The 14,342-nt window shown below is 41.4% G+C and overlaps 2 protein-coding genes and 1 long non-coding RNA gene across 5 annotated transcripts; all 3 read left to right on the forward strand.

Annotated features, from left to right (window-relative positions):
• Positions 1-2,370: 2,370 nt before the first annotated feature.
• On the forward strand, positions 2,371-3,148 carry LOC144981579 (uncharacterized). The gene is made up of 4 exons (XR_013647179.1): positions 2,371-2,512; positions 2,584-2,667; positions 2,753-2,818; positions 3,008-3,148. It is a non-coding gene; the product is annotated as an uncharacterized LOC144981579 (long non-coding RNA).
• A 216-nt stretch (positions 3,149-3,364) lies between these two features.
• On the forward strand, positions 3,365-8,037 carry LOC111948454 (uncharacterized). 2 transcript variants are annotated; one of them, XM_078929757.1, is made up of 6 exons: positions 3,365-3,588; positions 3,664-3,753; positions 3,858-4,992; positions 5,140-6,217; positions 6,310-6,373; positions 6,478-8,037. In XM_078929757.1, exons 1-6 carry the CDS (start codon positions 3,501-3,503, stop codon positions 7,545-7,547), a joined length of 3,525 nt encoding a protein of 1,174 aa, XP_078785883.1. In that variant the 5' UTR covers positions 3,365-3,500; the 3' UTR covers positions 7,548-8,037. The 2 variants fall into 2 exon arrangements, with proteins under 2 accessions (XP_078785883.1, XP_023817482.2); XM_023961714.2 differs by having other exon boundaries at positions 3,861-4,992.
• Positions 8,038-9,964: 1,927 nt separating this feature from the next.
• eif3k (eukaryotic translation initiation factor 3, subunit K) lies at positions 9,965-12,717 on the forward strand. Of its 2 annotated transcripts, none has more exons than XM_011482202.4 (8): positions 9,965-10,153; positions 11,010-11,108; positions 11,189-11,309; positions 11,927-12,004; positions 12,096-12,162; positions 12,244-12,321; positions 12,408-12,533; positions 12,649-12,717. In XM_011482202.4, exons 1-8 carry the CDS (start codon positions 10,092-10,094, stop codon positions 12,678-12,680), a joined length of 663 nt encoding a protein of 220 aa, XP_011480504.1. In that variant the 5' UTR covers positions 9,965-10,091; the 3' UTR covers positions 12,681-12,717. The 2 variants fall into 2 exon arrangements, with proteins under 2 accessions (XP_011480504.1, XP_004075263.1); XM_004075215.5 differs by having other exon boundaries at positions 11,930-12,004.
• Positions 12,718-14,342: the final 1,625 nt, after the last annotated feature.

Here is a 14,342-nt window from a genome sequence, read left to right on the forward strand (position 1 = left end):
CCATACTCTTCAGTGATACCATCGTCATGTAGATATTAAATTATTGTTGTATGTACATATATTCTTTAGTTATATTTTCTAAACTTTACTTTTTTGTCAGATGTGTGATTCATGTTAGTTTTCTGTGTCTTCATTTTAATAAAACATTTTACATTTGAAGTATCTTTTGTCTGGTCAATTAAAGCAACAGAATAAGCTTTCAGTTTCCCAGAATTAGTCCCCTCCACTACGACCGACACCCCACGCAAGAAAAAAAAGAAAAATAACATAAAAACTGTAGAAGACTTGAGCTTGCATAGTTATCAATTAAGAAAGATTCATAATAACGTGATTGAGCGTCTGACCAATCGCGTTTTAGGTTTCAAATACGTCATCCGATAGACAGCGACAAACGGCGTCCTTGGATACCTGAGGGACAGACCGTGGGTTCGAGTCCAGCCTTGGCGGAGAGTCTCGTTTTACATGTTACTGAAAAAACTCCACAATATGCAGACGTTTATCCAGAGTTTTTCAGCATGAAAACCAGGCCGGAGATTTCCGGTTTGCCCGTGCACCAGCGGGAAGATCAGCCCCCTGGTAACAAAAAATCGGGAGCGATATATACAGTAGGAGCTGTCTGTACAGTTTTGAGACAGATAGTGAAGTTTTCTGCTCTCAAAGATTATTTTAGCATGTTTACATGAAAGAGATTCCATTTCAAAGCTAAGGAGCACTAAATAGATTCAGTTTGGCAAGATATATTCTGAGTAATAAACATTTATGTGAATATCACAGCCAGAGATGGAGGCAGATATATATATATATATATATATATATATATATATATATATATATATATATATATATATATATATATATATATATGGCAGCAGCATCATCAGGATGTGAAAATGATTCCTTCTCGTTTCTCTGTCATTTTGCCTTGAATACCTTTTAAGCGCAGCGCTGAAAGACAAAAACATTGCTTGTCCGTCTGTGTGATTCTATAATAGTGTCATAATAGTCATTCTTATCAAGTCATACTGTAAAAAAAACGACTAACTTCCAGAGTACTACAGGATCGAGAGAAAAATAAATACATGCATTGGCCGGGAATCGAACCCGGGCCTCCCGCGCGGGAGCCGAAAATGGTTAAGCTTAACTCTCTTAACTTTTCTCATTCATTCTCTATGGTAGTTCTTAACACTACGGATGTAATATACTTTTTCACCACTAGCGAGATTTTGGGGGCGCTGTTTCCACATCGTCTTAGTAGTAAGGTTTTCACAGGAAGAGCCTTTAGGAAGACAAAACAACAATAATCCTGCGGCCAGATTTGATCCGATCGCTGTTAAAACACAAGAGCACAACAAGTTAAAGTCAAGTTAAAGTCTGATGTAAGTAAAAAGTTAAAAAAAAAACTGTTCCTAGTTTGAAGACATTTCTCTTCCCGTTATTTTTTGTTGAGCATGAAAGGTCTGAAACTCCAGCGGTGAGGATACGGCTACTCGTAAGAGATGAAAAACCTCTTCAAACTTAGTCATGATAGTTTGTGTGTGTTTTCAAAAGCTTTTGAATTTTACCAAAGGTAGATAACTTTAATAATATCTATATGTGCATTTACACACACACACACACACACACACATATATATATATATATATATATATATATATATATATATATATATATATATATATATATATATATATATATATATATATATATATATATATATATATTTGTATGTTGTTGTTTTTTTTTAACTATTTTTGAGTTACAGTAGACCTGGGCTACTTCACCCACTAACGACAATAAATGTATCTTTGGTTATAGATCTCCAGAATGAAGAGGAAATTAATTTTTCCTGGAAAAATCTGCGTGAGCTTCAGACGAGGCCCAACTGGGTTTCTCAGGCAGGACCCTTCAGATGAAGCCAAGAGGATCAAAAAAAATCCTGAGCTCCAGGACAAGTCTGCTCCCCAGAGAGAGGAAAAAGTGAAGGAAAACGCCCTGTCAAAAGTCTTCATTAGGGGTGGAGATACATCTGACAGGCAGGAGGTGTTGGGGGAGTATGTTCTTCAATTTGGCAAATACAAGGGGAAGTCCTTTCGGTGGCTGCTAGAAAATGATATTGGCTACACCATTTATTTAATTAACAAGGTTGAGGAAGAGGAGAGAGCTGGACTCTTTAATGCCGAGGGACCAAAGAAGGAGAGTCTCTTTTCATTTCTGGATTATACCCGACACTTTCACGAAATCAGAGATCTGAGAAACTGTTTAGCTGAAAGATCAGTGGAGCCACCTTCAAGTAGTGAGGACAACCAGCTGGTTGGATTTGGTGTGCATTCTAAGAAGACCTGGAAGGATGTCTGGGAGAAAAGAGAAGATGGATATGCATCATTTATCCTCAGGAAACAGTGTGTTTCAGGCAGCAAAATGTTCCTGCTCCAGCAGTACCTGAAGAAGAAAGAGGCTCAGACTCAGAGCTCTTCAGAACCTGCTCTTACTAAACCTTCTTCTAGTCCTCCAGGTCTGTGGCAGACTAGACGTTAATGCTGATGTTAGGAAAGATGGTAGAAATGATGTTTCCCATCTTTTCAGTATCTTCGTTAGAGATGGAAGATGATGAAGAGTTGGAGAGAATGATGCTTTCTGTCTCTCCATCCAAACTCCTCCCTTTACAAGGTAAAACTAAATCACACACAAGTACACACTGAGTGTTAATTACTACTTCTAATTCAAACCTGTTTTCTTATTTTTTTTACTAAAGAGCAGAGACATTTAGTGAAGAAGATGACAGGCCCAACATGTTTAGAAACAATCCCAACCCAACCAAGTGAGCAGCACCAACGTGCACACATCATGCATCACGTGTTATGTTTCTGTATGTGGAGTAGTAGTACTGGTAGTTGAAAAACTGATATTAGACTACATGTTAGTCTTAGATCAGTCCTTTCTTTACACTCAGCACTTTTAAATGTGTCTGTTCAAAAAGAAGAATATTCATTGGTTTATTTTCTTTCAGGTTCACTGAGTAAAGGTCTAGATGCTGCTGCTGCCACTGCCACCGCCGCCGCTGGTACCTGATGGTTCTGTCGTAAACCAGGATCACCTTTTCCTTTCCTCTGTTTGCTGGTTGGCCACGTTCAGGCCTGTTCTAATGCAGGTGTTTTGTTTGACTGCTTTTATGATGCTGAAGGTATTCATTGTTCGTCGTCGAGGGTAAGTACAGACTTATGTTATTTGCATGGGTTTGGTTATAGGTTTGGTATGAAAATGATTGAAGGAAACCAGTCTTAAAAAGCAGAATTACAACAAAAGTACATGTCTTAACACGTCAGAGTAAAGTGGTTACACATGGATTATTACATCATAATGGAACCTTTCCTGGTCAATCAAAAGATAAAAAGATGAAACTAATAGTTAATTTATTGATTTTCATACCACACCTGTTCTATTGAGCATGTTTTCTTGCATGGTTTTGAGTGTTTTGCACAGTTACTACCAAAGAACTGTCAATGATTTGGCCATTACTGATGGATATTTCTGTTGATCTGAATCCAGACCAGCCTGAGAGGTCCAGCTGTCCTGCTGCCACACATGCAGGTGAGTGTTGAGGATCATTTGTCAGCTTTACTCTGCTGCAGCTTCCTGTCTGTTTCTGACTGTCTTTTTCACCAGTTACTTCAGCTCCAGTGAAGACTCCTCTGCCAGTACCACCAGAGTTGCTCGCTTTGGAACTGCCTCAACGTGTCCAGGATAAAACCTACAGTCAGTGCATTAACTTTGACAAAAATGCAAAGTACTGTATTCATTTGGACTTTGAGATAATATTTTATTCAACAACAACTCAAGGTATTTTTTTATTTTTGCAGCAGTCGTTGGAAGACCCTCAGCTCAGTCTGCAGCTCCTTCTCCTGCTCACTTTCAGCCAACGCCTGCTGCTTCACCACTTCCATCTTATGACCAGGATGTTAGCAGCTGGAACTGCTCTCCCCAGCAGAGGATCTGGATGAAAACAGAGATGGAAGCCTTAGGACTGTGGCCTGGGTCTCCACCTGTAAGACATGCCATGAATATGATCTCCTTGTGGCGTAACCCACCTCAGCCGGAACTCATTGACTCAATTTATGAGCTACCATCCCCAAAGTACTTTCACCTCCATCCTTTTTTTATCTGGAAACCAGACCATGCAATAATGGAAAGAGTGCGTAACAACTACCCCCTCCCGTGTCTGCATGGCTGCCCAAAACCCCTCGTGGTCTCCTCTGGAACAGGTCGGCCCCGTGTCATAATTGGCACAAGTGGTCAGTACTACATACTTGCTTCTCGGCTGACCTGTAAAGTCTGCAAGAAGCACTGGTTTGCAGACAAACCTTCATGGATGGACATGCTGCCTCGTCGTTTTCAGGAGATTTTTCCAGCCTTCCTGACCCACAAAAAGGCAGTATGCAAGACTGTGATGGATGAGCTGCGGCGTACAGCAAAGTCTCCAGGTGATATGGCCAATCAGCTAAATGAAGCTCTTCACCTAAGATACGAGCGTGCACACGTGGCTTATCTGGGGACAGTGAAGAATGTTCTGGATGGAGAGAGCGGACTATATGGCCAGCAGACAATCACGGGGGCAATGAGGAAAACATCCACACCAGATCCTTTTGGTGGGTATACAGACATAGATGGCTGGTGTGGGGTAACAGTGACTTCACACTACCTGGTGGACTGCCTCATTCAGGAGTACCATAGGGAGGAGGGCACGCTCAATCTGCTCCTTCAAGGCACTTTTGGTGAGGTCTTGAGGGCTGACCACACCCGAAAGGTGGCACGGAAGGTTGTCCTGGCATCAGGCACAATGTCATCTTATGCAGTTATGAATGAAAACTGGATGATTTTGTCCTGGGTGATGCTGCAGTCAGAAAGCGACAAGTCTCTGGAGCCAATGTACGACGGGCTGTCCCGGCGTTACATTTCTGCAGCGCTGCCAAAAGCAAAGTACCAGTGGGTTGACAGGTGAGACAAAACTTTGTTCATTTTACTTCTAATTTAATGGTTTCAACAGTAAAAACGTGAAAAACATAAGTAAATATTGTTTTAAAAACAATCCCTTTATTTGCACAATAAACAATTAAAAGGTGCTTTACCTGCGTGTATGGACAGGGATTGCTGCTCTCCATTCAGGATCCCAAACTCCCAGCCTCAGGAGCATCTTCTCTGGGATTCCTGGAAGACCACAGAGGCTATAGTGGGTGAAGCAACATCTGGAGACTTCACCAATAGATGTGCATCCCGTACCAAATACAACAGAGAAATAAGCATCAAGCTGGACTTGTTTCACTGCATGCGGCGGTTCACCAGGGAGTGCATCTCAGAGCATCATCCACTTCACAGCTCCTTCTGCAAGTTCCTTTCGGCAGCTTTTTGTGTGGTGGACCAAACCGATCTTCAGAGGCTGAAGGAGGCCTACACCTTCTGTGGGATCCAGCCAGCTAACCCCACAAAGCAGCACATCAGGGAGCACTGCCGCACCAAGATCCCAGAACCCAGAGAGCTGCTGGTGCGGGTGGAGAGTGTTCTGAAGAGGTTCTTTTTGGAATCGGATCCAGATGGCATACCACTGTTTAAGGCAACAATGCTGAAAGTGTGGAGGATTCAGCGCGTTCACATCCTCAGGGGCTGTCTGAGCGACCCGGAGGTGGGAGACGGGATCCTCTACAGACACGGTGGCACGTTACAGCTGAACCACATCAAGGGGGAAGCGGCAGCGGTACCGATCTGGATCCCGGTGCGAGGAACATCCCAGCAGGAGGGATTTCATTTCCACCAGTCCAAATGGGTGACAGGAAATCAGGTCTCGACAGAACTTTTCCAGGCCCAAGGCATGACTGGAGTAGCTCGGTGGAACTTCCAGCGCCTTGTGAGCCTGAAGCAACCTGGTCTGAAGCTTCCTTCAGTTTTTAATCCAGCTCTGATTGTACAGCTGAACAAACTGTCAAAGGAAGTGACAGGACAAGCTAAGTACCCTGCCTTAGTCTTGTCACAGGCCGACACTGGGGAAAGGTTTGGACTGCAGTATGTGGAGCCTGGCTGCCGTCCGGTTCCTCTTCACTGGGACAAACACAAGTCTCAGAGAGACCCGGTTGTTGAGGAAGAAGAGTGTTTGTCTCCAGAACCACCTCCTTCCAATGAAACAGTCATCGACCTGCCTGAAGAACATGGAGAAGAACACTCTGCTCATGTAAGTTTGTTGTAACAAACATCCTCACTCTATTACAATAAAACTGCAGCTACATAACAAGTTTAAACTAACTGAATGGTCCAATGTTTCAGGATAATGTCTTAGGTGTGGTTGCTGATGACTCACTAGCAATGACCCAAGCCCCTGAAGTGAAAGGTAATTTAGTTCAAATTTTCAGCCTTTTTTAATTTATTTGTGCATTGCATTCAAGGAAAGAGAAGTGAGAAGGGTTAACTTTTCTCTTTTTTCCTCTCCATCAGATGTCTCAACGACACCACCACCACTGCCTTTTGCTGCCTCTCCACGCGCAGCTCGCACTGGTCCTATCAAAGCAGGGGGTCTGCTTTTTGTCCTGGACCATTCTCGTTGGACAAATCCAATGAGAGATGCCATTGATGTCCTTCTGGCAAAGCACCATGGACAAAAGGACTTTCTGAGCAAGGTAGACGCAGAGTATGCCGCCCTTGTTCAAACTGCCTCCAGGAATCCCAACAGCCTCCTCCACCCCACCACTAAACAGCACATCTCCCGCTACGTGAAGCACATGGCGAAGATGATTAACAGAAGTTCGTCTATGAACACTAGTCCCGAAAAACTTTTGGAAACCCAGCAGCTGTGGCATAAACTCACTGAAGGCAGTGAAACTGTCACTGTGCCAGTTGTGACTCTCCCTCCTGCTCCAGTGAACCCCCCCAGCTCTAAACCAGATGAAGCTCCTTTAACGAAGACTGACGTTGAAAAAATGGTGAAGGAGATTGTAGGTCTGCAGCAACAACAGCAGAAACCTGAAAAAAAAATGACAAGGAACTGTCTTGCTTGTGGGCAGCCAAAGTCTCGTTACCTTGGTGATGGATCTTCTGTTCATTTCTTTTATCAGTCTGGGGATGTGAGATACTTCTACTGCTCCAAAAAAGTACTCCAGATCTATGCAGCAGAAGGCCTTACAAACCCCAGGATGCCATTTGCAGACTTTGCTGCCACGCCATTTTTTGAGAGAGAGTTAAAGGCTGCAAAGCAGAGGTCTGCACAATGCAGAAAGGTTTTGGAGGACCGACAGAAAAGAAAGGCAAGGGAGCAGCATCCCAGTGGGCGTCTGTGCAGGTTCTGCCACAAACCACTGAAACAAGGTCCAGAGAGTCCACACATACACACCGGGTTCCCTGGTGTTGTGGGGAAGTATGTTTACTGTCCTGCCAGAGTCTTGTCCCTCCACCGGGCAAATGGGATGACTCAAGAAATGACCTGGGAGGAGTTCTCTCAGTCTCCTTTTTATGAGGCTGAAAAGATGAGGTGGGCTGCTGGCCGGCAAGCAGAAGAGGGAAAGAGATAGCTTTTATGTCTGTTCTATTTGTTATCAAAAGATGTTGCTGTTTTGACCACTTTTGTCTCATTTTACCTCAGCTTGTCATATTGGATGAGAAATAAGTGTAAAACGTCAAAATCTCTGCTAAACCTGTCTATATGTTTGCCTGTATTAAGTTCTCTTCTGATAACACACTGATTATGATAGAACTCGTGGTGTTATCTATCAATGTGAAAATATTTGTAATTTAGTTTGTGAAATCTATTTTGTGAATACAATTTTCTTACATATTTATTATTAGTGTTTAGTTTTGATAGAAAAAGCAAACATATTTACTACTTCCTCAATTCATTTTACACCTTTAAAATACTTGTATTAAAGTTTTGCCTGTTTAAACCCTTCTGCCCTTCAATTGTAAATCCATGGTTGAACATTTTGGTACATTTTGTGTTAAATACTGTGTTTTATTTATTTTCATGTTGATTTCTTAATAAAACATAGTTGAAATTGAAATGAGCAACAGATCATGACTGTTATTTGGAACAAGGAGAGACAGAAGTAGAAAACAATAATTATGAAATGTCATATTCAGTTTAACAAAAACATTTATTATACCACAACTTCTGACTGACATCACTCTAACCGGGGTTCGAACTCGGGACCAAAGGATTTCATCAGCTTGGACAGCGCTACACAAGCCACAGTTTGATTGGCTGACTATGCTGCAGTAGCTGCAATTTGATTGGCTGTTCCGTGTTACAGGTATATACGGCTGGCCTTCGCGTGGCAGGCGAGAATTCTACCACTGAACCACCAATGCAATAGTTTATTGTGCATGAACACCTGCATTTATTGTACCATTCAAATCACATACCATGACACATTTCTGGGTCGACGGAGAAAAAGCGGAATGAGTTTAATTAAATTCATCAAATAGAAGTAAACCTTCAATGATAACACTCACCACAAACAGTTTTTATTGAGACGTTTTCGAGTTCATGGCGAGTCCAACGTGCCCTCAAAACGCAAATGCACAGATGGATAGATGGAATTTTGGTTTATTTCATTTTATTTTAAAGGTATGCTGTAACTGAAAGCCAAAACAAGGTGGTTGAATGACAGTTTTTTTTTGTGACTATTTAAATTTTTTGGCTCTCTTTTCATTCTTTTAGTTTTATTGTTTTGTTTTCCTGTTTCTCTTTATTTATTGCGCTCATCTTCCGCCGTTTTTCGGCAGTTAACCCCTTCTACAATTTTCAACTATTTTTAACCATTCAACTATTAAAATGTTCAGCTCTTTCAGCTTATTCCTGCTATGGCTTTTGGTTTTTCAAATCCTTCAACTTTTCAAGATATTCCAGGATTTTCAAGGATTTATCTCCATTGAAATACACAGGGAAGTGTTGGTGCATGAGGTCGCTGGTTCAAGACCCCGTTCGGACGTTTCAAATTTTTTAGTTTAACTTAATTTCTTCCGTTTTGAGAAAAAAGCTTTCGTTGTAGAAGGATTTAAAAAGAAAAGAAGGAAATATTACTGAAAGAAGGTGTTTGATAGTTTTGCATCTTTTCAGACTTCTCTTTATTTTGATGTGGCCAACATGTTGCGTCTTATTCTTAACACAATTTTTAAAAGTTAGATTTATATTTTTTCCCTTCTAAATGTAACCAAAAACACTAAAAGACAGTTTTAGAAAACAAAATTATGTCTGAGAGAAAAAAAAAACCTTTTCATGTAACTAAACTGAAAGGTTGAATGACAAGTTTTTCAGTTTTTCTTCTTTGTTTTCTAGAAATGTAGAGATTAAAACAACACAAAATGAATACACAGATGAAGTGGCTGACATCTCACAAAGGTCTATTTTCAGAGCAGTGTTTACAGTCACAACGCTTCAACAGCAAAGCCAAGAGGGTGGAACTTTTATTTTATTTTTTATGCATTACTCATCTCCTCTCTGAAAGGCCTTTGAGGCCAGACTAAATGTTCTCTGCAAAAGACAAGGTCATCAAGGCCAAAGAAACTCAATTTTTTGGAACCTGAAGGTCTGTCTTGGCTCCATCTGCACAGTAGTGTGAGTTGCTGCTTATTGAGAAGCACCATATCTATAATGGACCTAAATGTGTATTGTTTCAAAGAGTGGGGAAGTCAGTCAAAAAATATATTTTATAAAAAAAGGTTTCCTTTTCCAAAATGCAGCAAATAACAACCTTACAGAATCCATAAAATGCACAAAACTTTTTAGATTCTCAAAATTGAATACACTGGTAGTTTCAAAGTGGCAGTAATGAAATACAAATCTTTTTTATGATTTGTTTAAGGGTTGGAAGTAATGCCATCAATTTAAAAGAAACTTTTGATTTGTCTCCCTCAAGTAGAAAATCAGACCAGAAAAAAAGTCAAACTTGTGTACGGACTTTTATTTTGGTAAACCCGGTTCTCTCGCATTTACTCAGTTCATGCTTCCGGTCCGACCTCTTTTCCCTTCCGGCTTGGGTCTTTTTCTCTTTTAGCGGTGCACGTGCAAAGATACATCTGTTTTTTACCTGAAAGTATTTTGTTAAACATCTGGAGAGATGGCTTCGTCGTTCGAGCAGATGAGGGCGACAGTAGGGAGACTCTTACGGGGGATCGACAGGTATGAATCCAACGAGAGAGAAGAGGAAAACGGGCGCGAGGGCTAGCTTAGCTTCTTGTTTGCTAACGTTTGAGAGACTCGTCGAAATTAAAAACTTTCAATTAATTTCTTTAAATTGAAGTTGTTTTATCAATGTCATTTGCGTAAAAAAATGTTTTACATTTATTTTTTAAATGTAAATGCCATAATAGATTGGCTTTACTTTCAGGATCTTGACCGGAACCAAATACTTAAGTTAATTATTAATAGACCCTAATTTAGAGGTAAAGTTACTCTTAATAATCATAAAGAAACTGAACATCAGAAAGTATTAAGTGCAGAAACAGATTCATTTAGGTAAATTAATTATGCTATGGATGCATTAAGATGATCATATCGATCTGTATGTTGTTGCTTTGTGATGACTGATCAACTTAGACAGATGTGAGTTGTCTTTTAAATAATGTCCGTACAGATAAACTAAAGGTCTGATTTGAAATATAATAATGCAATTTAATTCCACCATAATAATAAAAAAATCAATAGCATTAATATTTTTTAATGTAATACAGCTTTTAAATCATAAAAAGTTAATTTTTTTAGTTTTATTTTGAAACGGTTTTCTACCACTAAACTATTAAAAAAATAATGAACTGGTGAATCAAAAATGTAGAACCCGCTGGGCCTTAAACTAAGTTTGATTTCTGTTTTGATGCTGTGAAGGTCTCTTTGTTTGGGGGATTTAACCCCTTTTTATTGCACATCTGTGGGCTGACTTTCTCGTAAAAATGCATGAAAAACATCCCAGAGGACCAACGTTCCTTACAGTAGCAGCAGTTATGGCTTGTAAACTCCCAGCTTCTGTGCATCTTCACAGGTACAACCCAGAAAACCTCGTCACACTGGAGCAGTACGTGGACACGCAGGCCAGGGAGAACGCCTACGACCTGGAGGCCAACCTGGCCGTGCTGAAGCTGTAAGCTGCCGCTGCGTTCGGGTCGGTGCGACGCTCGGGTTTCCCGTCGTGAGATGACAGATTCCCCTTTGAACCCGCAGGTACCAGTTCAACCCAGCTTACTTCCAGACTCCGGTGACCGCGCAGATTCTGCTCAAGGCGCTCACCAACCTGCCGCACACAGACTTCACTCTCTGCAAGTGCATGATCGACCAGACACACGTATCCTTTTGTTGCTCTTCAGTCTGAGATCAGACCAGCTTCTGCTTCGTTATCTTCTAAGGTTTTTAGTGTTTCTGTCAGTTTAAAGTCCCACTCCGATCATCTTCTGATCTATTCTCAAAGCGTTCCCAGTGGTTTTTTTAATTATGATTATAACTTTTTCAGCCAAAATAAAAAAAACACTGTTGTTTTCTTCTGGCATAGTTTCTGTTTATGATCTTCAACAAACGGCATTTTTCCTGATTCACGACGATTTAAAGAAAGAAATACTCAGAAATGCAGTTTTGAGCTTCATTTTCTTATTATTCGTCGTCAGAAAAACATGTTAGAAACATTGGAGTGGGTCTTTGTGGTGGAGAGTCTTCTGGTGGACACCAGGAACTCCATTTTCATTGGAGGGGGTCTGTAGTACCAATATAACAATCAGAGTCAACCCCGTTACTGTTGTTAACTTTGGCCACTTTTTTTTTTCAAATGTGAATAAAAGCTGAGGTTTTTCTTTTAGCTTTTTAACAGCGAGGTCTCATTTCTGGAGAATAACTAGCTGGTTGGTTAAAAGTGAATAATTCTTAGGTTGACCTGGGATGGGGGGGAGTGTTTCCTTGACTACAGTGTCGCAGCAAGAGGAGCGCCCCATCAGGCAGATCCTCTACCTGGGGAACCTGCTGGAGACCTGCCACTTCCAGAGCTTTTGGGTGCGGTGCAGATCGTGTTCTCGGATCAGATCTCCAGACTTTGGAGTCTGTGAAGAAATGAAACTTTTCTCTGGCTCTTCTCTCCTGTCAGACGAGTCTGGAGGAGAACCGGGAGCTCATTGACGGCATCGCCGGTTTCGAGGACTCCGTTCGCAAGTGTGAGTATCGCCTTACAGGAGACGACGACGGCTCTGACCCGAAGGAGACACGTCTCTGAGCGTCTTCCTCCTCCTCTGCAGTCATCTGCCATGTGGTGGGCATCACCTACCAGACCATTGACCACCGGTTACTGGCTGAGATGCTGGGAGACCCGCTGGGTAAGAACCGATCCACCAGATCCGCCGGTTGATCCGCCGTTGGCGACGGTCGGAGGTGTTGAAGCTGCTTCCGCTTCCTGCTGCAGACACGCAGGTGAAGGTGTGGATGAACAAATACGGCTGGACGGAGAACGAGGACGGGCAGATCTTCATCTACAACCAGGAGGAGAGCATCAAGCCCAAGAACATTGTGGAGAAGATCGACTTTGAGAGTAAGTCCAGCTTTTATTTCTGGAGATCTCCGCCGAGACGAAGCAGAACCTTCCAGGTTTCACGTGTTTCGTCTCCCGTCTGAAGAAGTTCTCCTGCTGTTTGTTTTGTCTGCAGGTGTTTCCAGCATCATGGCCACATCTCAGTGAGAAAAACAGCTTAATAAAAGTAAATTATCACCAAAAACCGATGGATTTGTCTGGTTTTAATGTGCACTTTTTGCTGTTTCATGTTTATTGATGTGCTGAGTCATCAGCCAGGTGGTTTTTCACAGCATCACACTCCTCCGTTTGATCCCGAGGGGTCGCCTCTTCTCTGACCTGATCGGGTTTTTGCTGACTTGACGGCATCAGAATCCGGAAGTGGCTGTGATGAGAAGCCCCGCCCCCTCACGTGAAGGTGTTGGAAATGATCCCAAATGATTTCGTTTGAGCTCTGTACATATTCCAACAGAGCAGTGGGACTTCATGAAGTGAATTATGGAAAACCGGTGTGGGATTTAGGTGAGGATCTGCTCAGGCTTTCCTGTTTTTATCAAAATAAAAGCCTGTCAATGGTCACGCGTGTGTGTGAGAAATTTGCTCTTTACATTTGGGACGGTTCAACCCTCGAATTCCAGCCTGGAGCACGGAGGAATTCCAGATGATTTTTATGACCCAGCTGGATTTAAACCCACAACCTCCCAATGTCTGGGCAGACACTCTACCACAGAGCCACTGAGCAGCTCCTCCAGGAGATTGTGCTCTAAATTAACTCTGCTATTTTTATTTAAGTTGTTTAACTTAAGAATAAACTTAAGTTGAATAAGAATAAACTTAAGTTGTTTATTTAAGAAGTTTCCCTTCTCTACCTCTGTGCCGGTCCCAAGCCCGGTTGCTTTGAGAAGGTTGCGTCAGGAAGGGCATCCGGCGTAAAACATTGCCAAATTTACCATGCGACTTGTTCGCTGTGGCGACCCCTGATGGGAAAAAGCCGAAAGAGAAACAACATTTTTATTTAAGTTGTATGAGTGTCACAAAATGAAATTGTTTTTGGTAAATATAGATGCATCTGAAGATTTTATTCAGTTGATCACATTAAGGAACATTTATTTCAGTTTTTTTTTTAACTTTGCATCTTTAAAGTTTCACCATTTTTAATGAACTAACTGAAATAATTCATGATTAAAATAGAACTAGGTAGAAAAAAAAGACGTTTTTAAAGTAAACTTCTTTGTTAGACCGTGCAGAGATTATCTGCATGTAAAGTCAGGTCAGGTGCTGCTGCATTCTGGGAGAAAAATCCGGAAAAAATGTCAACAATTGGAAAAAAGTTGCAGAATTTTTAAATACCTTCAGACTTTTTTAGTAAGTTAGAGGATTTCTTTTTTTTTTTTTTATGCCATCGCATTTGTCTGGAACAGAAAAAAAACACAATGCAGGTTCTTCTCGGAGCTCGTTAAAGGAAATGGAAACGGAGGATGCGTTCATGGAACAGAGACAGGAAGACGAGAGTCGAGGCGCCGCCGCAGACAGTCAGGGGGAGATGAACCAGCAACCGCGGGGACATGAGGGATGCATGGAGTCCACATTTTAATACAAAGTCGATTCTACAACATCTGAACATATAGCATTATGAAAAGATTTTCGGAGATGAAAGCTAAAAAGACCCAGAGAGAAAATATCAGCTGAATTTTCAAAATAAAAGACCACCTTCAGACCCCTTTGTGTTGAACTTGTGATGTCAGGAGTTTCCTAAAACGTCATTTTTGAGAACTCTGGGAGTAAGGATTAAAAAAAAACATTTTAAAAATGTGTTTTTTAAAATCTTTG

This window comes from Oryzias latipes, chromosome 13 (genome assembly GCF_053564925.1).
Source record: "Oryzias latipes strain Hd-rR chromosome 13, Olatipes_Hd-rR_3.1".
NCBI lineage: Eukaryota > Metazoa > Chordata > Actinopteri > Beloniformes > Adrianichthyidae > Oryzias > Oryzias latipes.

Bases quoted from the DNA above. Each gene is read 5' to 3' on its own strand.
- LOC111948454 (XM_078929757.1), top strand. From the start codon at position 3,501: ATGATTTGGCCATTACTGATGGATATTTCTGTTGATCTGAATCCAGAC. The intron at 4,993-5,139 runs GTGAGACAAAAC...GTGTATGGACAG, and splicing joins AAGTACCAGTGGGTTGACAG to GGATTGCTGCTCTCCATTCA. The intron at 6,374-6,477 runs GTAATTTAGTTC...CCTCTCCATCAG, and splicing joins CCAAGCCCCTGAAGTGAAAG to ATGTCTCAACGACACCACCA.
- eif3k (XM_011482202.4), top strand. From the start codon at position 10,092: ATGGCTTCGTCGTTCGAGCAGATGAGGGCGACAGTAGGGAGACTCTTA. The intron at 10,154-11,009 runs GTATGAATCCAA...GCATCTTCACAG, and splicing joins CTCTTACGGGGGATCGACAG to GTACAACCCAGAAAACCTCG. The intron at 11,109-11,188 runs GTAAGCTGCCGC...TTGAACCCGCAG, and splicing joins AACCTGGCCGTGCTGAAGCT to GTACCAGTTCAACCCAGCTT.